General features: G+C 40.5%; 2 protein-coding genes across 5 annotated transcripts in view; one reads left to right on the forward strand and one right to left on the reverse strand.

Annotated features, from left to right (window-relative positions):
- LOC104976433 (ankyrin repeat domain-containing protein 26-like) overlaps positions 1-22,497 on the forward strand; it is a gene marked incomplete at its 5' end in the record, with an annotated part of 77,643 nt that overhangs the window by 15,236 nt on the left and 39,910 nt on the right.
- LOC101903895 (ankyrin repeat domain-containing protein 26-like) overlaps positions 15,007-22,497 on the reverse strand; it is a 42,382-nt gene continuing 34,891 nt past the window's right edge. For 3 of the 4 annotated variants that reach the window (XM_059884481.1, XM_059884482.1, XM_059884480.1), the window contains 3 exons: positions 19,924-20,093; positions 18,366-18,594; positions 15,007-16,445 (listed from right to left, as the gene is read on the reverse strand). In XM_059884481.1, the coding sequence (XP_059740464.1) occupies positions 16,374-16,445; positions 18,366-18,594; positions 19,924-20,072 (450 nt within the window). In that variant the 5' untranslated portion in view covers positions 20,073-20,093 and the 3' untranslated portion in view covers positions 15,007-16,373. The remainder of the gene's footprint in view (positions 16,446-18,365; positions 18,595-19,923; positions 20,094-22,497) is intronic. The other variant, XM_024989174.2, reaches the window with a different exon arrangement.

A 22,497-nucleotide genomic window follows, 5' to 3' on the forward strand; every position in this document is an offset into this window, starting at 1 on the left:
AGATCATTCCTTTAATCTTTACCTGCCATTCCAGAAGACAGATAAGAAGTTAGAGTCGTTAGTGTGCTGTTTACTGGGAAAGAAGCAGTAAACCATGTGAATGTTCAAATAGGGTTGTAGAAAATTCATTTATTCTTACATGAAGGATAATTGCTTTCTGGAATTTTGTTGTATTCTGTCAGACATCAACAAGAATCAGCCATAGGTACACCCATGTCCCCTCCCTCCCAAACCCCCCTCCAATCTCCCTCTCCATCGCACCCTTCTAGATTGTTGCAGAGCCCCTCTTTGAGTTCCCTGAGTGATAGAGCAAATTCCCATTGGTTACCTATTTTACATATGGAATTGTAAGTTTCCATGTTACTCTTTCCATCCATCTCACTCTGTCCCCTCTTCCCCTTCCCCCATGTCTCTAAGTCATTCTCTCTGTTTCTCCATTGCTGCCCCGCAAATAAATTCATCAATACCATCTTTCTAGATTCCATACATGTGCATTAGTATATGATATTTATATTTCTCTTTCTGACTGACTTCACTATGTTTTATGAACCTAGGCTCTAGGTTCATCCACCTCGATAGAACTGACTCAAATGCATTCCTTTTTACAGCTGAGTAATGTTCCTTTGTCTATATGTACCACCACATCTTCATCCATTCATCTGTCAATGGCCATCTAGGTTGCTTCCATGTTCTAGCTATCATAAACAGCGCTGCAATGAACATCGGGGTGCATTTGTCTTTTTCCATTTTGGTTTCCTCAGGGTATACTCCTGGGAGTGGGATTGGTGGGGCATATGGTGGTTTTATTCCTAACTTCTTAAGGAATCTGCATACCATCTTCCATAGTGGTTGTATCAATTTACCTTGCCACCAGCAGTGCAAGAGGGTTCCCTTTCCCCTACACCCTCTCCAGCATTCATTGTTTGTAGACTTTCTGATGATGGCCATTCTGACTGGTGTGAGGTAGTATCTTGTTGTGGCTGAGTGGTAAAGAATCTGCCTACAGTGGGAGACCTGGGTTTGATCCCGGAGTTGGGAAGGAGGGCTTGGCAACCTACTCCAGTATTCTTGCCTGGAGAATCGAATGGAAAAGGGAGCCTGGCAGGCTTCAGTCCATAGGGTCACACAGAGTCAGACATGACTGGAGCGACTAAGCAGCAGCAGCAGCAGCAGCAGCAGACTTTTGGATGGTGGCCATTCTGACTGGTGTGAGATGGTATCTCATTGTAGTTTTGATTTTCATTTCTATTGTGGTTTTTTACCACATCGATGTTGATAAGATAGTGCTTGAAGCTTGAATGTATTACTACATTTGGATTGTCAGGTTGATGTGCAAGGAACATTTCAAAAGAAGCAAAAACATGGGAAATAGTAATAAATATGTGGGCCTTTAATAACAGCAGTTAGCTTTAGTGATGTTTTAGTAAGTGCAAACCATTTTGCATAGCTTAAGTAGCACGTGCAGAGTACCTTTATGGCCGCCATACTTGAAGTACCATAAAGTAACGGTGCCCTGTTTGAAGGTGGCAGCTATGGAAGGAGATAAGAAGGACCTGGTCTCTTAGATGTGGCAGCCACTGCTTGGTGATGCAGCACCTTGTTTGAATTCAGCATCCTGGTTCTGTCACATAACAACTGTGGGATCTTGGCAAAACCTGTCTTAACCAGGTTAAATGTAGGTTATTTCTTCAAAAGGGATTAGGGACTCTTCATGCAACTCATTGTTATCATTCATTCTAGCAGAGTGTCTCTGAGATCCTTCCACAGAAGTATGTGGATCATTTACCTGGAACTGCCGGTCAAAGAGGAAAAAAGACATTAAATGGACAAATAGAAGGTAAGAACTGTGTTTTACAGAAAAATCATTTGACAGAACGTTGATTGAAAATGGGAATGCTGATACATTCTAAGAGGCAAAGAAAATCACTTGTCAGATGGGTAGTGAGAAAAAAGATGAGAAGAGGAGGGCAATTATGCATCTTATCATGTGTCTACCACAGATTACATTGAGAATCCAGTTTAAGGAGCTAAATTATTAGTTCTTAGACTTACTTCACGGTCCAATGTTTAAGACTTTGTCCGGTTAGGACACTCCAAAGCAGGCAGTGCAGTTTTGATCCCTGCTCAGGGAATTAAGATTCCATGTGACACATGACCAAAAAGAAATTATTAGTTCTTTTTCAAAATGCTCTACAACCTAAGGAAGGTCAAGATATAAGAGGCAAGAGGGAATGAAGGATGAGAGAGACAGAGGGTACAGGGAGGAAATGAAGAAAAGGAAGCACAGGTCTGTGGGGGAAGGGGGCAATAAATAATGAAGGTCTTTAGATAAAGGGAGAGTATTTGACATGGATGATGCATTTGAAGTGAGCTTCCGGCACCAAAACTTGTCAGAGAAGAACAGCAAAGTTCTCACCTCTTCCTGTTTACTCGTTATTAGGAAGACGTTCAGAACTGTGGTCCCTGGGTGTGCAGAGCTGTGTGTCATCCTCTGTCAGGAAGCGTGGACATAGGTGCTCAGCTGTAATGTGTGCAAATTGGTGTCATATGAAATGTTGCTGCTTTCCAGCATGGTGCCACATGGGACTAAAGAGAACTGGAAAGAAGGAGAGAGCAGGGGGCGTGATGGGGAGACCAAGGAACCACAGCCTCAGAGAGAGTCCACTGGAAGGTTTCCAACTTCTAATGCCATTTCAGTTTGGGGGGACGTGTTCGCGTGAGGAAGCAGAGGCTGAGATTTCAGGAGAATGAATTAAGTTGAAGTCATGTAGAAGCAGACTCCGTGTAGACCAGTGTTTGTCAAATTTTAATTAGTCTCTTGGGGACCATGTGTGAAGTGCACATGCTGAGCAGGAGGTCTGAGGTTCTGTGTTCCTAACAAGCTCTCTGAGTAGCAAGGGTGTAGCTTTGCATATAGAGAAATCTGGAAGAAGAGCATTGGATAGTGCAGGACAGAACAGGATCAAGGAAAAGCAGTATTTTGTGTTTCTGAGCATGTTTATAGCCAGAGGGAAGCAAAGAGTTGAAGTAGCAGTTATAGGTGTAAGATACCATTGCTAAGCAAAGAGGGAGAAAAAAATGGTAGGTGTCAGGGAACATTTAACTTTAGGACTCCTGTATGTTGTTTTCTGTTTCTCATGAACCCTCTGTTCCTTATCAGTTCCTGGTATACAGGAATGAGTGGAGCCACACGCTGTTCCTAGGACTGAGGTCATGGGATGGAATGCATACGTGGATTTCCTTCAGTACCTTCTACCCTACAGTAACACTGTTTAGTCACGACCCTCTTACTCAAGATACGGATTGTCTTCTGGCCTTGTGACGATTGTTATTCTTTGTTATTCCCTTGGTAACGGTTGTTCTATGTCTGGTTTTTGTTCTTTCCTTAACTTTATTTTTTTGCCTAAACCTTCCTTCTATAACAATATATAAACTCACACAAACATGAATAATTCACCCTTGTTCCACTAGAGACTTGGGTCCCCCGTGTCCTTCTTTCTGTCTCTGGCTAGGTCTTTGGAGTATGGAGTCCTGCCGAGCTCACTTTCCTGCCCAGGCTTTCAAGACCTCCTTGAGAAGGATGCCCTGTGTCTTAGTGAGCAGTACTAGCCCTATTCTAGGGCTTTATTGGTTTTCCATTAACCCAGGGAATATTAGTCTCTCTCTTTTGCTTTCTTTTCGTTGACTCCGGTCCACCAGGCCCCAGTCTGTAAAGAAGACCACAGGTAGGGATGATCCATAGAAAGGATGTCAAGGGGGAAGATTTAAGTCCACAGATCTAGAGATTACCATTTAGAGAGGAGAGAATCTAGTGAAAGGACAAAGGGAGGAAAAGAAGACCGTAGGGAGGTGAGTTTGGAGTTGATGAGGACACTTGAGAGAACGCCTTCTAGATGACTTCAGTGTATTTACCCTGAAAAGAGATAAAATCATTATTGCTCCAGAGAATCCTGGAGCTGGGAGGGGGTGCTAGAAGTGGAGGAAACTGCAGCCCCTCTGAGTAACTCTTAGGCATCAAAGATATATGTTGTACTGGTATTTGTTATTCAAATCAGATTAATTTGTAAAAGGAGGCATTGACTTTTTTTAATAAAGATAGCTGATTCTTTGAAAGTTGTTTCATAGAAATCCTCTGAAGCATTAGCAAGATATACCAAACCAAACTAAATTTTGAAGCCAAACAGATTAATAAGATTCATTCCCTAAATGTAGAAATACTTTTAATAAATACTACACTGATTTTGAAACATGCAAGATTTTTAATTTCTAATAATTCTTTGGCAATTAAATATATTATTCCTTTTTGATAATTGTATTTCAATATTGAGAATTTATTATACATTATTTCCTAGATGTGTCTTATATACCTTCTTGCATGAGTGGATTGAGAAACTTTAAGATGGCTAGACCAGAGGAGCCAAGACAAGTAGGCGTTCCAGTAGCCCACACGGATATGGAAAAATAATGAATATTTTTATGAGCCATTTTTCTACAAGTGTATATCCAGGCTAATCAGTTCAGTACTCTGTCTTTGATGAGAAATGAATTATACATTCTGGTGAACTGTCATCCCAGCTGTGCACTTCTTAAATGACTGGACAGATTGAAGAACATGATAAATACTTATCGTATAATGGTGGAAATGATAAATGCTGTGTTACATTCAAGATGTGCTGTTGCATTTTACCATCAGCTTTCACGTTTATGTTCTAGGGTTCATGACTTGCTCCTCTGATTCAGATCCACTTTCTCCTCATCAGTCATCACGTTCACATTGGTCTATGTGCACTTTAATGTTTTATAAAGCCATTGAAAACGTAATGTTACTTTTGAAATCTTAACTGCACGTTTTGGTGAGCCTGTATTCCTGTTTTTTCTTCACTATCTTTAGTGGATACCTATGTCTGTCTTACCAGTGTCCTAAGATCCCCTAAAAACAAGACACTAAAACAATGTATTCCATGCCAAGGCTGAGCTCAAGGATTCTGCCCGGTACTAACTCTGCATGAATGTATAGCTGGCTTTCATATTTACATGTAATTAACTCTGTGTCCCTTTTCCCTCTTAGAGTCTCCTGGGAAATATCCTAATGTGAAGGTAAAAACGTTTATGATTTTATCTTGAATTCTGAACTGTGGATTGTCTCCTATGTACATTATTTAGTAATCAACTTGTTTCCAAACCCCATTCAGCCAGCAGCCAGAATGAAAGATTCTGTTCCTAATAAAACAGTCAGAATGAAAGATTTCCAAACATCCAGTTCAGGTAAATTTTGCAGTACACAGTTAACTCTGGAAAGAGGACACTGAAATATTTGAAATGCTCAGTCTTCATACTTCCAACATTTTCTTTGCAAATTTAATTGAGGAATTGGACACACATAAGGCAAATGTTCGGAGACGGCAATGGCACCCCACTCCAGTACTCTTGCTTGGAAAATCCCATGGATGGAGGAGCCTGGTAGGCTGCAGTCCATGTGGTCGCTAAGAGTTGGACACGACTGAGCGACTTCAGTTTCACTTTTCACTTTCATGCATTGGAGAAGGAAATGGCAATCCACTCCACTGTTCTTGCCTGGAGAATCCCAGGGATGGGGGAGCCTGGTGGGCTGCCATCTATGGGCTCGCATAGAGTCGGACAATGACTGAAGAGACTTAGCTGCAAGGCAGATGTTATTGTTGATACCTGTGTTTTGAAACAAGTTATTTATAAACATAAGAACAAGAAAATTTTAAATTGTAAGCTTTAACTCAAGATGTTTCTGTATATGCTTTGACACTCTGAAGTTCTCAGTTTGGAATCTCTATACTTCTCAGGAAATCTCAGAGATTAAATTCTGGACTCTAAGTTTTTTCCAATGTCCAATACTTGTTTGAACTCTAAACTTTCCCTAGAGTAAGACTTTACTTGCGGATATGTCAGTTGTATTTCAGCTTATAATTATTTCATTATAGTGTTGTTACACAGATGAATATGGGCCACTCAGATGTTTTGATGTGCAGACTGTGTGTGTGTGTGTGTGTGTGTGAGTTTGTAGTGTCTGATTATTAGAAGTAGGGGAAGTAACCATACTTTAATGACTATTTGATAGACATAATCTTTTGAAACAGTGATTCTGAAAGTTGTTGGCTTTAGGATCCTTTTATACTTCTAAAAATTATTGAGAATTCCAAGGAACTTTTGTTTCTGTCTGTTGATATTTACTATATGGGAGTTCAGTTGAGTTCAGTCGCTCAGTTGTGTCCAACTCTTTGCCATTGCCTTCTCCGCCTATATCCGAAGTATATACAAATATAGGTAAGTCCTGATATATATTATATATACATATATTTTAATACATATATACATATCATATTGGTGAAATAGGCAATGGCACTCCACTCCAATACTCTTGCTTGGAAAATCCCATGGACGGAGGAGCCTGTTAGGCTGCAATCCATGGGGTCACTAAGAGTCGGACACGACTGAGCGATTGCACTTTCACTTTTCACTTTCATGCATTGGAGAAGGAAATGGCAACCCACTCCAGTGTTCTTGCCTGGAGAATCCCAGGGACGGGGGAGGCTGGTGGGCTCCTGTCTATGGGGTCGCACAGAGTCGGACACGACTGAAGTGACTTAGCATATCTGTTCATCTGTTTTTCTGACAGTGCCTGACTAGCACAGTATCCAATCAAACCCCTTCACCTGTCGTTTTAATATTGTATATGTGGAACAGGCCTGACCAGAGATATGTAGAAAGGCTGAGCAGAGACCAACAACTTAAAAGACATTCTTCCCATTATATTGTATTTCCCAGTTGTATGGTGCCTTTCTTGGAGGTTCTCAATGTGGTATGTAAATATTAATTCAGTCTTCCTTCTGTCCCCTTGGGAGGCAGGAAGCCAGTATTATTTCACAGACAAAGAAGCTGAGTCCCAAGGGTTAAACGCCTTGCCCTGGTCACATAACTACAGGCAGTTAGGGATGCTGGGAATGGGGCTTGGGGTTAGGAATCCCTGCCTGGGGTCCCTTGGCTCCCAAACAGAGCCTTCCTGAAAGATAATTCTGTGTTCAAACTCTGTGGGAATCTTGTTCTGTAACAGGGAAGTTATGGAACTGCTGACATGCCACATACATTGTCCTTCCCCTGCAAGTTCATAGAGTACATTTTCAGAAGGCAGGTTTAGGACATGTAGGCATTGTCTATAATAGCTTCAATCCATCCAATCTGGGGACTGATATTTAGCCTAAACAACCATTCCGGTGCTGAATCCATGGCAAGTCTATCAGGAGAAGATAGAAACGAGGGATGGACTCTTGATAGACATCTCACTCTATAGTTTTCCATGTCTGCATTTCAGAAAAAGAAAGCTAAGAGTGGAGTTGACAAGCATCTCTCAAGAATGCATCACTCTGTTAGGTGTTAAACCCTGCACTCACATTTTTTCCCTCTCTGTCACAGTGAAGACTTGGCCAGATCCCTTTTCACAGTTGGCAAAACAGAAACAGGGGGACTAGTTGATTTTTCAAGAAGCTGAGCTAAGGGTCTAAGAATTCTGTTGCAGTTTTAAGTCTATCAAACCAAATCCCCACCATCCTCTCATGTAAGTTTCTAGATGCCAAATGGAAGTGGTTAGGCATAGACTGAGCATCTTGACACTGTTGTCAATCACATGTACGTTTCAACAAATAACTTGCAACATTTCCCTGTCAATTGCCATGTGTCAGCCTATTCTAGGCTCTGGGGATACAGAAGTGAATAAAACAGAGCATCCTCCTTTTGGGGGGAATATCCACCAAAAGTCAAATCAGTGCCATCAACAGGTTGGGGAAAGAAAGGCTTGCCTTGGAAGACACAGCCTTTACCTGGGGAAGAATGGCTTGAGAACCTTGTTCATCGTCCTCTGAAACACCTTCACTTTAGTCCATGGAACTGACCACAGTTAAGAGTTAGCATGGTGGGGCTCAGATGAGTCTCTAAGGAACCAAGTTCCCCTTTATATTTCAGAGCATAACCAACCCTCAGACTGAGAGCAAGGTGGGTTTCATTGACATCAATATCACATTGTTCCCTTTCACATCAGTGTCCTTGGAAGCAAATGGAAATAAGCCACAGTTGAGAAGTGGAGAGAGGGTATCTGTGTGAGTATTCTAATACTGCTCTGACTTTCCCTGAGATATTGTCAAGGAGCGGTTCTTTCCCACAGGAAGTGAAGTCTCCCGGGGAGGTAGTAGAAGCCATGCAGGCGGAATGGGACACAGTTCTTAAAAGGGAAGAGCCCTCCTGCTAAAGAGAAGACCCACAGCTGGGTGCACTCTCTAGACTGTGAATTCACACACTGTGTATCCTAGACCAATTCTCACCTCCAAGCACTTGCCTGAGTCCTCAGCTCTTCAGTACCTTTCCTGAGAATGTATGAAGCTGACTGAATAGCACACATGGGAAATTTCATTAAGACCCAAGCATACAGACCACTGTGTGTTTTCAATTTGCTGGTTCAGTGTTTTTGCCAGCTACATAGAAGAGTTAAAATCCTGTTGGAAAGCTTGCTGAGAAACAGGCTCTTATTCCAAAGGAAGGGTCTCACAGGATTTTTGGCTTGATGGGACACTGTGATGACTGTTGAGAAATGAATAGAAAAGTTGGAAGCAGTTCGGGGATTCTTTACTGTGAAAGCATTGGAATAACAGGGTTAATAAATATAACTGAAACATAAATAATACTAGATTGCAGCCCCTTTTATGGCATCAGGAAAAAGTCCAACAGGTTCATTTATAGCAAAACCCCAAAGGCATCACAGTTAGAATGTTTTTTTCCCCCTGATTTTTTTTAGTTGCCTTCTGCACGTATTAACCTTTCTATCTGTGCTCTCATTGCAAAGGCATAATGTGGTCAGTATTTCAGCAACTTCTACCTCTAAGATAAAGTACATTGCAGAAGAATATCTTTTTTTTTCCAAATTTTCCATTACTGACTTTTTTCCATTTAAAAATTCTATGACTTCCTGCCAGTGACACTTCTTTACACATTACAGCCTTTTAAAATAAGCTTTCTAAATTTGAATTTTCACTGAAAATGTGAAACTTAGCACCTAACATTGTCATATATATATATATGTATATATATAGACATAGATATATGGAGAAGGCGATGGCACCCCACTCCAGTACTCTTGCCTGGAAAATCCCTTGGATGGAGGAGCCTGGTAGGCTGCAGTCCATGGGGTCACCAAGAGTCGGACACGACTGAACGACTTCACTTTCACTCTTCACTTTCATGCTTTGGGGAAGGAAATGGCAACCCACTCCAGTGTTCTTGCCTGGAGAATCCCAGGGATGGGGGAGGCTGGTGGGCTGCTGTCTATGGGGTCACACAGAGTCAGACATGACTGAAGTGACTTAGCAGCAGCAGCAGCAGCAGCCATATATATATACACACAATGCAGTCTGTAAGATATATGTAAAATATAATATATAAAAATTATATAGAGTCCCTTGAAATAAAGAATTCCAATGGTTTCAGATGACCTGGTGTATTTTCTCTCGTCCACTACTATGATATTCATCTGAAATTCAGTTATTATTATTATAACTGCAAGAAATAGAGGACTAGGATCTTGCCTCCGGGAGCTCCCATGTCAGTACTTTTATTCACCTTCCCTGGTCTCATGCTCCCTTGAGCTCTCCTTTCTCTTTCATCTCCAACTTTCTATTCTTTTTTTATAGTGTTTTTTCTAAAATATTTTCTCATTACCTTTTTTCTGAAGTATGTTTCATCACTTCCATTCTTTACTGTATAATCTTTTTCAGAAGACCAAGTACACACTCACGTCCTCTGTGTTCAGGTGCTGTTTGACGGGGCTATCTCTGTGTTTGACTCACATTTCCATATTCCACAATATTACCACATGCCAGGAGAGGCAACCATTTTCCTGTCTGCTTCTCATTTTGACCCACGCCACACCAAAATGAAGCAAAGGGAAGGGTCGCAGACAGACCACTGAATGCTTTAAGATGCTGGCCTTTTAAAATTACATTTCACGTTTTCCAAAGAGGAGCCCGTGCATCAGAGCTCTGGCCAGTCATTTGGCTCCTTCTGCAGGACACAAAGAGCCACAGGCTGGGAAAATCAGATCTGATTTAATGAATCTGATTTAATCTGATTTAATTCAAGGGGGCCACCACATACCTAGAACCACTCTGAATAAACCGTTTCCTGCTGTCAAAATTACTAACCCAAAGCAATCTACAGATTCAATGCAGTTTGTATCAAATTACCAATGGTGTTTCTCATAGAACTAGAACAAAACAGTTTACAGTGTGTGTGGAAATACAAAACACCCTGAAGAGCCAAAACAATCTTGAGAAAGAAGAGCAGGAGCTGACAGGATCAGGCTCCCTGACTTCAGAGTATACTACAAGCTACAGTAATCAAAGGGAGTAGGACTATACAGTGGAGAAAAGACAGCCTCCTCAATAAGCAGTGCTGAGAAAACTGGACAGCTACATGTATAAGCATGAAATCAGAACCCTCCCTAACACCATCCACAGAAACAAACTCAAAATGGATTAAAGACCAAAATGTAAGGATAGACATTATAAAACTCTTAAATGAGAACATAGCCAGAACACTCTGCCACAAATTATAGCAATATCTTTTTTGACCCACATCTTAAGAGTAATGAAAATAAAAACAAAAATAAGCACATGGGATCTCATTAAACTTACAAGCTTTTGTACAGCACAGGATATCATAAACAAGAGAGAAGAAAACCCACAGAATGGGGGACAATATTTGCAAATGATGCAACTGACAAGAGATTAATCTCCAAAAGATTCAAGCTTTCCAGGAGTCATGTACGTATGTGCGAGTTGGACCATAAAGAAGCCTGAGCGCTGAAGAACTGATGCTTTCAAACTGTGGTGCTGGAGAAGACTCTTGAGAGTCCCTTGGACAGCAAGGAGAACAAACCAGTCAATCTTAAAAGAAATCAACCCTGAATATTCACTGGAAAGACTGATGCTGAAGCTCCAATACTTTGGCCACTTGATGTGAAGAATCAACTTATTGTAAAGGACCCTGATGCTGCGAAAGACTGAGAGCCGGAGAGAAGGGGGTGACAGAAGATGAGATGATTAGATGGCATGTTTGATTCGATGGACGTGAGTTTGAGCAAACTTTGGGAGATGGTGAAGGACAGGGAAGCAAGTCGTGTTGCAGTCCATGGGGTCACAAAGAATTGGACACGACTGAGCAACAAAACAATAACATGCAGAGGTTCACAAAGAAATGTGACTGTAGGGGGTGACTACAACTGGGGGTTGGTATCAGTCAGTTCAGTTCAGTAGCTCAGCCGTGTCTGACTCTTTGTGACCCCATGGACTGCAGCACGCCAGGCTTCCCTGTCCATCACCAACTCCCGGAACTTATTCAAACTCATGTCCATCGAGTCAGTGATGCCATCTAACCATCTCATCTCTGTCATCCCCTTTTCCTCCCACCTTCAATCTTTCCCAGCATCAGGGTCTTTTCCAGTTAGTCAGTTCTTCAAATCAGATGGCCAAAGTATTGGAGTTTCAGCTTCAGCATCAGTCCCTCCAATGTATATTCAGGACTGATTTCCTTTAAGATTGATTTGTTGGATCTCTTTGCAGTCCAAGGAACCCTCGAGTCTTCTCCAACACCACAGTTCAAAACATCAATACTTCGGTGCTCGGTGCTCAGCTTTCTTTTCAGTCCAACTCTCACATACATACATGACCACTGGAAAAACCATAGCTTTGACCAGACAGACTTTTGTCCGCAAATTAATATCTCTGATTTCTAATATGCTGTCGCGGTTGGTCATATATTTTCTTCCAAGGAGCAAGCATCTTTTAATTTCATGGCTGCAGTCACCATCTGCAGAGATTTTGGAGCCCAAAAAGATAAAGTCTTTTACTGTTTCCATTGTTTCTCCATCTATTTGCAGTGAAGTGATGGGACCAGATGCTACCTTAGTTTACTGAATGTTGAGTTTAAGCCAACTTTTTCACTCTTCTCTTTCACTTTCATCAAGATGCTCTTTAGTTTTTTTTCACTTTCTGCCATAAGGGCAGTGTCATATGCATATCTGAGATTATTGATATTTTCCCAGAAATCTTGATTTCAGCTTGTGCTTCATCCAACCCAGCATTTAGCATGATGTACTCTGCATATAAGTTAAATAAGCAGGGTGACAATAAACAGCCTTGACATACTCCTTTCCTGATTTGGAACCAGTCTATTGTTCCATGTCCAGTTATTGTTTCTTGACCTGCATTCAGATTTCTTGGATGCAGGTCTGGTGATCTGGTATTCCCATCTCTTTAAGAATTTTCCAGAGTTTGTTGTGATTCACACAGTCAAAAGCTTTGGTGTAGTCAATAAAGCAGTAGATGTTTTTCTGGAACTCTCTTGCTTTTTTGATGATCCACTGAATGTTGGCAATTTGATCTCTAGTTCCTCTGCTTTTTTTAAGTCCAGCTTGAACATTTGGAAGTTCAAGGCTCACATATTGTTGAAACCTGGCCTGGAGAACTTTGAGCATTACTTTGCTAGCGTGTGAGATGAGTGCAATTGTGCGGTAGTTCGAACATGCTTTGGCATTGCCTTTCTTTGGGATTGGAATAAAAACGGACCTTTTCCAGTCCTGTGGCCACTGCTGAGTTTTCCAAATTTGCTGACATATTAAGTGCAGCACTGTAACAGCATCATCTTTCAGGATTTGAAATAGCTCAAGCGGAATTTCATCACCTCCACTAGCTTTGTTCATAGTGATGCTTCCTAAGGCCATGACTTCACATTCCAGGATGTCTGGCTCTAGATAAGTGATCACACCTTTGTGGTCATCTCGGTCATGAAGATCTTTTTTGTACAGATCTCCTGTGTATTTTTGCCACCTCTTCTTAATATCTTCTGCTTCTGTTAAGTCCATACCATTTCTGTCCTTTATTGTGCCCATCTTTGCATGAAATGTTTCTTTGGTATCTCTAATTTTCTTGAAGAGATTTCTTATCTTTCCTATTCTATTGTTTTTCTCTATTTCTTTGCACTGATCACTGAGGGAGACTTTCCTATCTCTCCTTGCTATTCTTTGGAACTTAGTATTGAGGAGGGTATATCTTTCCTTTTTTCCTTTGCCTTTAGCTTCTCTTCTTTTCTCAGCTATTTGTAAGCCCTCCTCAGACAACCATTTTGCCTTTTTGCATTTCTTTCTCTTGGGGATGGTCTTGATCACTGCCTCCTGTACAATGTCATGAACCTCTGTCCATAGTTCTTCAGGCACTCTATCGGATCTAATCACTTAAGTCTATTTGTCACTTCTACTGTATAATCATAAGGGATTTGATTTAGGTCATACCTGAATGGCTGCAAAGAATGTAATCAATCTGATTTCAGTATTGACCATCCGGTGATGTCCATGTGTAGAGTCTTGTCTTGTGTAGGTGGAAGAGGGTGTTTGCTATGACCAGTGCGCTCCCTTGGCAAAACTCTATTAGCCTTTGTCCTGCTTCATTTTGGACTCCAAGGCCAAATTTGCCTGTTACTCCAGGTATCTCGTGACTTCCTATTTTTTCATTCCAGTCCCCTACAATGAAAAGGACATCTCTTTTGGATGTTAGCTCCATAAGGTCTTGTAGGTCTTCATAGAACGTTCAACGTCAGCTTCTTCAGCGTTAATGGAATTACTGGGAGTTGATATACTACTTAATAAATGATAGGGAGTAGGCAAAAAAGGCATCTTCTGAATAACAGGTGACTTGAACGAGGCACTTACGGGAGAACAAATAACACTTAGGAAGGATAAATGGTACCTTAGGAGGATATATGGGAGTTAGGGGAGTTTTGTGATAATGTCTGTTTGGTGCTTTTTCCAAAAAAAAAAGTCTTCCAAGACTTTTTCCACAAAGCAAAGCAAAAATAGATAGATTGGTAGATAGGTAAAGATAAGGTGAAAAGTCTTAGGCAAATCTTATTTACCCAGAGGAACTTTCTCTAATTTTAACACTGTCTCCAAAAGTAAATCAAAATTCAATTAAAACTGACTGAAATGCATTCCTTTCTATAGTTGAATAATACACAGCTTCTTTCTCCATTCATCTGTTGATGGACATCTAGGTTACTTCCATGTCCTAGCTACTGTAAGTAGTGCTGCAATGAACACTGGGGTATATGTGTCTTTTTGGAATTTGCTGTATGATGCAGGGAACCCAAAGTTCGTGCTTTTTGACAACCTAGAGGGGTGGAATGGGGAGGGACGTGGGAGGGAGGTTCAAGAGGCAGGGGCCATATGCATACCTATGCCAATTCAGGTCAATGTTTGGCAGGAACCATCACAATATTGTAAAGTAATTATCCTCTAATTACAAATAAAAATTATAAAAAGTTAATTCACTTAAAAGGCAAAAACTCAGGCAAATCTTATTTCTCCATGAGGAAAGGCCTATGAATCTGTGCTTAAAGTTACATATAGTAAGTTTTATGCCACTATTAACAACTGTAACACATCAAAACATTGACGGAAGCCATAACAGCTGTATCTAAATCTTTAGGTCTATATATAGTGATAAAAACTGGAAAATACCAAAAAGCTATCAATAACACTACTAAATATTAATGACAAGACTGGCTCTTTGGGTGCTGTTTAAACAGCTGGTATTAGGGCTCAGTGTAAGTTTGTAAAGGGCATCCCTGGTGGCACAAATGGTAAAGAATCCACCTGCAATGCACGTGACCCGAGTTTGATCCCAGGGTCTGGAAGATCTCCTGGAGAAGGGAATGGCTCCCCACTCCAGTATTCTTGCCTGGAGAATTCCATGGACAGAGGAACCTGGTGGGCTACAGTCCATGGGGTCGCAGAGTCAGACACGATTGAGTGACTAACACTATCACTTAGAATATGGAAAACTCAACAGTGCTGATACTTAAATCTGCTAAAAAGTAAGTTAGATGCAGAGAAACATCACTTAAAATGCTATATAAATTTTCATCATACACACATAATACAAAAATATTTTCCTTTAATAAAGATTTTCTCATCATGTTTAATGGGAAACAACGAAATGGCATGGAAATGGTCCAGTAGAGAAACTTTTACTGTTTATCTTTCTGAATCATGTATTTTTCCTTCCAATCTGTATATCTTGTTCTTCTGTTTACAAAAGTAGGTCATCACACACATTTGACCCATCTGTAGATCCCCGAGAAGACACTCTAAAGGCATCAGATGCAAACTGAGCATCAACGGAAAGAAAAGGAAAGAATTATATTCTTTACCTAAAACACTTGGGTTAACTAAGATTAGTAAACAAACAAAAAACCCTGAGACCTTTCCTAGTATTCTGAAAAATGAAATATATCTATAGATGACACAACACAAAATACTAATCAAGAGTACAATTTTCTAATCTGCTTATGGTCGCATGTGGGGCTGAGTATCAGAGCTCCTGGTTTTCTCATTCTTCATTCATGTACTCAGGCAATTGAATTGATGAATACTCATGTATTCATGCAAAGGTTCTGTGACAAGCGCTGGAATTACAAGATGAAGGTGACCCAGTCCACCCTGAAAAATGATATGCCCTAAACTGGAAAAACAGACAAACAGGCAATTTCCATACAGAGTCACAAATACTAAGATATAAAAGACGGCACAAGGAACACTCAGGAGGGGAAGCCAGCTTTGTGTCAATACTGCCAGCTTTTTGGTGGAGGTGACATGTATGTAGCTACCTGAAGGACGGGAAAAAGTGCAAGAGACGGAGGGGAGAAGCCCGTACAGAGACCGGAGGTGAGCAAGCAAATGTGTGGGGTCCTACACAGTCTGGCTGGTTAGATGCAGAGCTAAGCGGCAGAGTAAGCTGGTAAAGAGATAAGGCCAACTACTTTGGCAGGACCCAAATTGACGTGGGTGTTTGGAGCATTTCCTGAGGGTAAAAGATAAACTGGTGCTGTATCTAGTGACAGAGAAATTTTAAAGTCACCACCAAGTGACAGCTACACAAACGTGACTGCTCGAGTCTGGGTTTCCTAGCCTTAACCACTACCAGACACTTGAGAAGCTGATGAGCGGCACGTTTTCTGAGAATCGTGTCAGGGTGTAGGAAGACAGCTCCACAGGGATGGAGGAAGTAGAAGAAGGATACAGCTAGAAATAAAAAGAAATACACAGACCTTCAGAGACTGTTTTTCAAGCTATGGTACATGATGGATAAATGGAGAAGGATATTTTTCACTATGACTGCTCATGCTTTCACATTTTTCACTAGCTATGTATATAAAACCATATTTAACACAGCATCTGTTATCCAAACAATGGCAAGAGACGCCATTTATTGTTTACAGTGTATTTCAGAAATCAATGTCTAAATTTAATTCATACATTTTGGCAACATACCTTCTCTTAGTGCTCTAGCTATACTCCTGTCCAACTCCCGCCGCATCTGAAATAAGTCAAATATTTATCTTTAAGATAAACAAGTTATATGTTTATAACTTATTAAATGTGACTTTTAAGTAATACTTTTAGAGACTAGACCTAACCTGAAGACTACCTCAGTAGAAAAAAAATCACATAAATAAAAGAAAATGAATTCCTACTTATTCTGCTTATAGATAACACAGAACATATATATGGAATGCTATTTAGATTAATCTGATAAAAAGTACAATAAATATCAGTCTATCGAGTACACATAATTTCAGAGAATTAGGGAATGACCCATAATCCTCGGAATGACCCACAAGATTACTATCTTCTCCCCTAAAAGCTCCTGGCCTAAATATGTACTTCCGAGACTTTATTTTGATTTCTAGGTGAGGATCCTGTTCAAATGGAGGAAGTAGTTTGAGTCGAATGTTAATAAGGAGAACACATCTGTGATTTTCTTTAAATTTTTCCATTTAACGAAAACACAGAAAGGTGAGAAAATTATATACAAGAAATCAATGTGCCAGCAAGATTTAATTCTGAAGACGTTTAGCAAGAAGGATTCTCTCATCAGTGTTAGTTTCCAAACTACGTCCCATAGAAGGGGAAGGTTCCCCAGGCGTCACTGCAGGGTTGAGGAACAGAGAAGTCACAGCTGCAGGGGCTCTGCCCACTCTTGAGCTAAACGGTTCTATACTTGTCTCCACTTTATATAACACGGTTCCACGCAGAAGTTTTTTTTAGAAGAAAGGTTGTTTTCTTTGCAGAAAAAACTTTTGTAAGATATGAGAATCATTGATTTACTCAAAGTTCCTAACTCTACAAAAGAAGTAACAAAGCCAGTGGCATTCTTACTGAGTCCTGTGCCAGCTACTTCCTCAGGTTAAGGAAAAACACATAGATTTTTAACTATAACATGGACAAAATGAATATATAAATCCTTCTTATGTAATTAAACAATGCTTGTGGCATGACATGACTTTCTAACTAAATTATGTGCTTTAAATGCATAAATAAGAATAACTCAATATCAAACTCCTATTTGTAGCAGTTGATATAGTTAATTTAGAAAGGATAAATATTTTTTAAAAACAGGACAGGGAACTTGAAGGAGAAAATCTTTATTTGAATCAAGCAGGCCAAAACTGAAGAGATTCGTCTTTAAAAGGATGTTCATTTCCTCCAGATAAAACCTGGTAAACTAAAATCAGTCAACAATGAATTATCCACATTTTGGGTTATTTAGAACAAAATTTAAAACACGCAACAGATCTCTCTTTACTGTCTGCTGCTGCTGCTAAGTCGCTTCAGTCGTGTCTGACTCTGTGTGACCCCATAGACGGCAGCCCACCAGGCTCCGCCGTCCCTGGGATTCTCCAGGCAGGAACACTGGAGTGGGTTGCCATTTCCTTCTCCAATGCATGAAAGTGAAAAGTGAAAGGGAAGTCTCTCAGTCATGTCCGACTCTTTGCAACCCCATGGACGGCAGCCTACCAGGCTCCTCTGTCCATGGGATTTTCCAGTCAAGATTACTGGAGTGGGGTGCCATTGCCTTCTCACTTGTGTTTAGGGGTAGATAAACTGCGGTGGGTGCAGCAAAGCTCGGAAATGATTATGAACCACTGCCAAAGTGAAATCAATTAGAAAGTAAGTCAAACATCTTAAAGTATACTTTCAGTTACTAGGCAATAAGATTTCATTTCTAAAGCAGAATTTCAATGCAGCTTTTCAAGAAATTTAAAAAGTATCTCTTGAAAATGAGAGATCTAGGATAAAAAAATCATTAAATGTCTCCTTGATTAGCACAGTTAATGACGGCTTTTACTTAGTGTGCATAAGTCAAATAAATAACTCAGAAGTTCACCAAATTACAAACAAGGATCATTAATATCAGAAATCTGAAACCCAGTGGAAAAAAGATAATAGAACTAACCTTGGTCAAGTAAGTCTCCATGCTATTATTCGAAGGGCGTGGAACTGAGGTAGAAAACCTTAAGTTTGCTCTTGGAGTAAGATTTCCGTTGAGCACTACAGGATTATTGAAATTTCCAACACAAGGGGGCTCCAGGACTGGCCTCGTGCTAACAGTGTTGAAGAAAGATCTCTTCTGCTGCTTCTCCACCTGAAGTTTGGCACTGACCACTGCCAGCCTCTGATGAGTCCTGGGTAAGATGGAAAACACCAATTTCATTCATGTTTCCCTAAATTATCTGCATTTTTTAAGTTGCCATATAGTAAATGGAATTCCCATTAAATTATTTGAACACTGAAAACACAGAGCAGACCTCCTGTAAACAATAACAGTTGTAACCTTGCTCTAAAGAAGTACACATGTGTCTGGGGCTCCTCAAGTAACAAGGCACAGTTGGGAGAGGAGAGAAAGGGCATCAGAGAGAAAGGGAGGTGGCCTCACACGGACACCTGCTGCCTCTGGGACAAACCTGCCTCCAGGAAACAGTTCAGGGATGAAGAAACACCCCATCCCACAAAGCCACGTTCAAGTGCTTCCTTTCACCACCCTTGTATACATGTTTCACTCATGACCTCAGAGAAATTCAGCTTTTGGCTCTGAGGTATCACCTAGAGCCACAATCACAAGGGAGGACGAGAAAGTCAAAGGGTAAGGCTGAAAAGAGCTAAAACAGCCCCAGGAACAATTACAAGTATCCCCTGCTTTTCCAAAGTTCACTTTATGTTACTTCACTTCTACGAAGGGCCTATGTCAGTACCTGTTTTTGATGATCAAAAAAAAAAAAATCTGAAGACAATTTCTGGTCTCATTTAAAAAGCCAAAACTCTAAACAGTGTTCAGTGTACGTTTTACAGTGAGAGGCATCGCACTCCCCAAGCAGGGAGACTGGCCGCACTGAGCTCCTTCCCGGGAAGCCACACCCCACATCTCAGCATCAAGTCGCCACAGCCCTAAGCCCCGTCTGGGAGCACCTGTGCTTCACTTGTGCATATTCATTTCATGTATCGACTAGCAGAATGTGTCCTCAGGTCCCTGCTTCTTTGCTTTATGCTGCTTTGGCTTATGAAAGGCTTCCTAGGAGCGCTCTGCTTTCAGATAGTGGGGAAGCCTGGACTGGGCACTGCCGGTGGGATCTGCCCTTTCCATCCTCCACACCCCTCACTCGGGTCACTACATTACTTTTAGCCACTTTGTGACTTACCCTGCCTCTAACCCATGTGTTCATTTCCCCTATTTCATAAGCACGCCTGTACATAGTGCGGGAAGCCTTGACACAGTGCTAACAGTCGGTCTTAGGGCGCCCCCTTAGCAGTGGCCAGCTAGTTAGCTTTCCCTTCCTACGAGTCTCACGTCCCCACTTGGGGAACACATGTATACCTGTGGCGGATTCATTTTGATATTTGGCAAAACTAATACAATTACGTAAAGTTTAAAAATAAAATAAAATTTAAAAAAATTAGGCTTTAGGGACAAATCAATGAACTAAATTTTGTTTCTGTGATTCTGTGTTTTGACTTACTTGTCTAGTTTATCTTCCAATGACTTTATGAGTTCACATTCTACTAGGTAGAGTTGCTTATATTTTTCCAACTCTGCTTTATTAGAATCTTCTTGCAAACTTTTCATTTTGGAGAGTTCAGATTCCAAGTCTTTAATTCTGACTTCCATCTGTTGAAATCCAGCTTGTGTCTAAGGCAAATTGAAAAAGATAACATTTTTAAAATAATCATTAACCTGGAAAATTATATTTATTCCCTTTAGTTTTGAGTCAGTGATTCAGAGAGCGATTTCAAGGGTGAAAAAAAAAAAAAAGAGCGGAAGTTTAAAACAATTATTGTTAATGTGAAGTGAATTAAATCTGAATTATAAAATTAAAGTGGAATCACTGTTACAGTAGTACTTATATAATCTGATAATGTAAAGAATAAGAGGATCAACTTAAAATTTTAAAAATTGAACAAGATAATTTAAGAATAATTCAAGAGGATGGTACCAGTTCTAAACCACAATATTTTCTTTTCTTCTTAATGGTCTTGTTTTTTACCAATTGGTCTTATAAGTAAAAGGATTCTCTAGTGAGAATCATTCTGAAAGGTCAATTTAGTGATAACTGTGATGGAAACTGAAATATTAAAAGGGAAAACAAGCGCCCCCCTTCCTTCCAGAAATCTACAAATCTAACTGCTCTAAGGGAGGCAGAGGAAACACCTGCGCTGCATACATCCAAAATGTACTGTGCAGGGAGAGTGAACTCAAGCACAGGACAGACCAACAAAGTAATCTGCAAAACATGGTGACTTCTCTTAATTTCTCTACGAGATCCTGTCTCGCTCTTTCTTCACTCTCCTGTTGATATTGCTCTACTTGACCGTGTTCTATCATATTCACTTCTGTATGACTTCTGAGGGTCACTACTTCTTGTTCCAACTTCTTTCTCCTCTCTAGTTTTTTACATTTCTTTTGCACTAGTTTCATAGATAATAACTCCTGTTGAAAAACTTGATTTTTTGCATCCAGGTGCAGACCTTTTGAAGATGCAGTTTCCAGCTCTGCTGGAAAATCATCAGTCTTTAAGAATAAAAGGATACTGTTTGCTAATGAAGAAAGTGGACTGAGCACAGCCTAACTCAAACCCAGGATGAAATAAATACGATGGTATCTGTATTGTAGAATGTAGGACCAGGGATTACTCAGAGAATCAACACCCAGCAAGGGTGTTCACTTGTGCTGGTGACCACTTGGTTCTCCAGGTACAAGTGGGTCTCCCATGCTCAGCCCTGGGGGGCGCTCAGCGGGGCTGCAGCTGAGTGTGGGCAGCTGATGATGGTGAAGCTGCCCCTCCTGCTCTTTCTCCTGTGGCTGCAGCTCGGCCAGGAGCTGCAGAGAGAGCTCCCCAACTCTCACAGGTGGGCTCAGTTTTCCTTGTTTGGAAGCTCCAGCCTTCCCTGAGTGAAAATATTTTGAAAGCACTTGATTGTCTAAGATATCACTTTAAATCATGATATTGCTCAAGAAGCATTAGGGAGTAAAGCATTCTTTTTTGTGTTGATGGCAGATATTTGTGATAACACTGCACTTGTTAAAGGTAAAACTTTTTCCAAGTATTTTTCCCTTATTGAAAAAAAAATTTTTTTTTCTAATTAGTCTAAAATAACACAGTAAAGCAAAATTTGCCTTGGAAATAGACTTTGTCTTAAAACTCAAACAAGCATTTGACAACATAGTAGAAATCTTGCTGCTGCTAACACATTCCAATTTTATGAAAAAATGATTTATATAAAAATGATTTCTCTCTCATTGCCCAAGGCTTCAGAGGCTAAAAGGAAAGGCAAAGGAGCGGGCAGGTGAAAAATGCAGATCAAGTTGGGATTTTGGCAGTTGGGATATGCCAAGAAGAGGTGTTTTTTAAAAATATTTATTAGGCTGTGCTGGGTCTTAGTTTCAGTATGCAGGATCTAGTTCCCTGACCAGGGATTGAACCCAGACCCCCTGCACTGTGAGCACTGAGACCCAGCCACTGAACCACCACAGAAGTCCCAAGGTTTTGGTTTTTGGGGGGTTTTTTTCCCCTTCAGTTTATGTATTTCGGTAAGGTGCTTTTCAGTCTCAGGACAATAGTTGTTATTTTGAGAAAGAGATTGAGTGAATTGGAGACTTGCCTAGATACCAATTTTAGGAAGACTTTGCAGAAATCAGATCAGCAGTGAACAGGTGGTGATTAAGTTGGGAAAAAAAGAGAAGAACAAATATTTAACAGAAATATTATCCTATTCTGGCAGAAACAGCCAGTTAGACAAGAGTCTGGACTCTGCTCTCAATCTAGAAGGTCTTGATGGAAAGTAAGGAGTTTATAAACAATGAGATCAGGTTGCCTTTTGTGTTTATTAGTCGCTGTTCTACCATTATTTACCCAGGAAAATTTAATTCTGTTTTGATGACTCTTGCCTCTTATACTTTTCTTTTTTCTTCAAATCCTCAAGTAAGAGAAGGAATTGGCCATGTGGGTGAGAGATGAGACTGGAATGTTTGCTGCGCTAATTCTCAGCTAGAGTGTGCTGGTGAAAACCACAATCACTTGGGAAAGTTTATAAAA

This window comes from Bos taurus, unplaced genomic scaffold (genome assembly GCF_002263795.3).
Source record: "Bos taurus isolate L1 Dominette 01449 registration number 42190680 breed Hereford unplaced genomic scaffold, ARS-UCD2.0 Leftover_ScbfJmS_295, whole genome shotgun sequence".
Lineage (NCBI taxonomy): Eukaryota > Metazoa > Chordata > Mammalia > Artiodactyla > Bovidae > Bos > Bos taurus.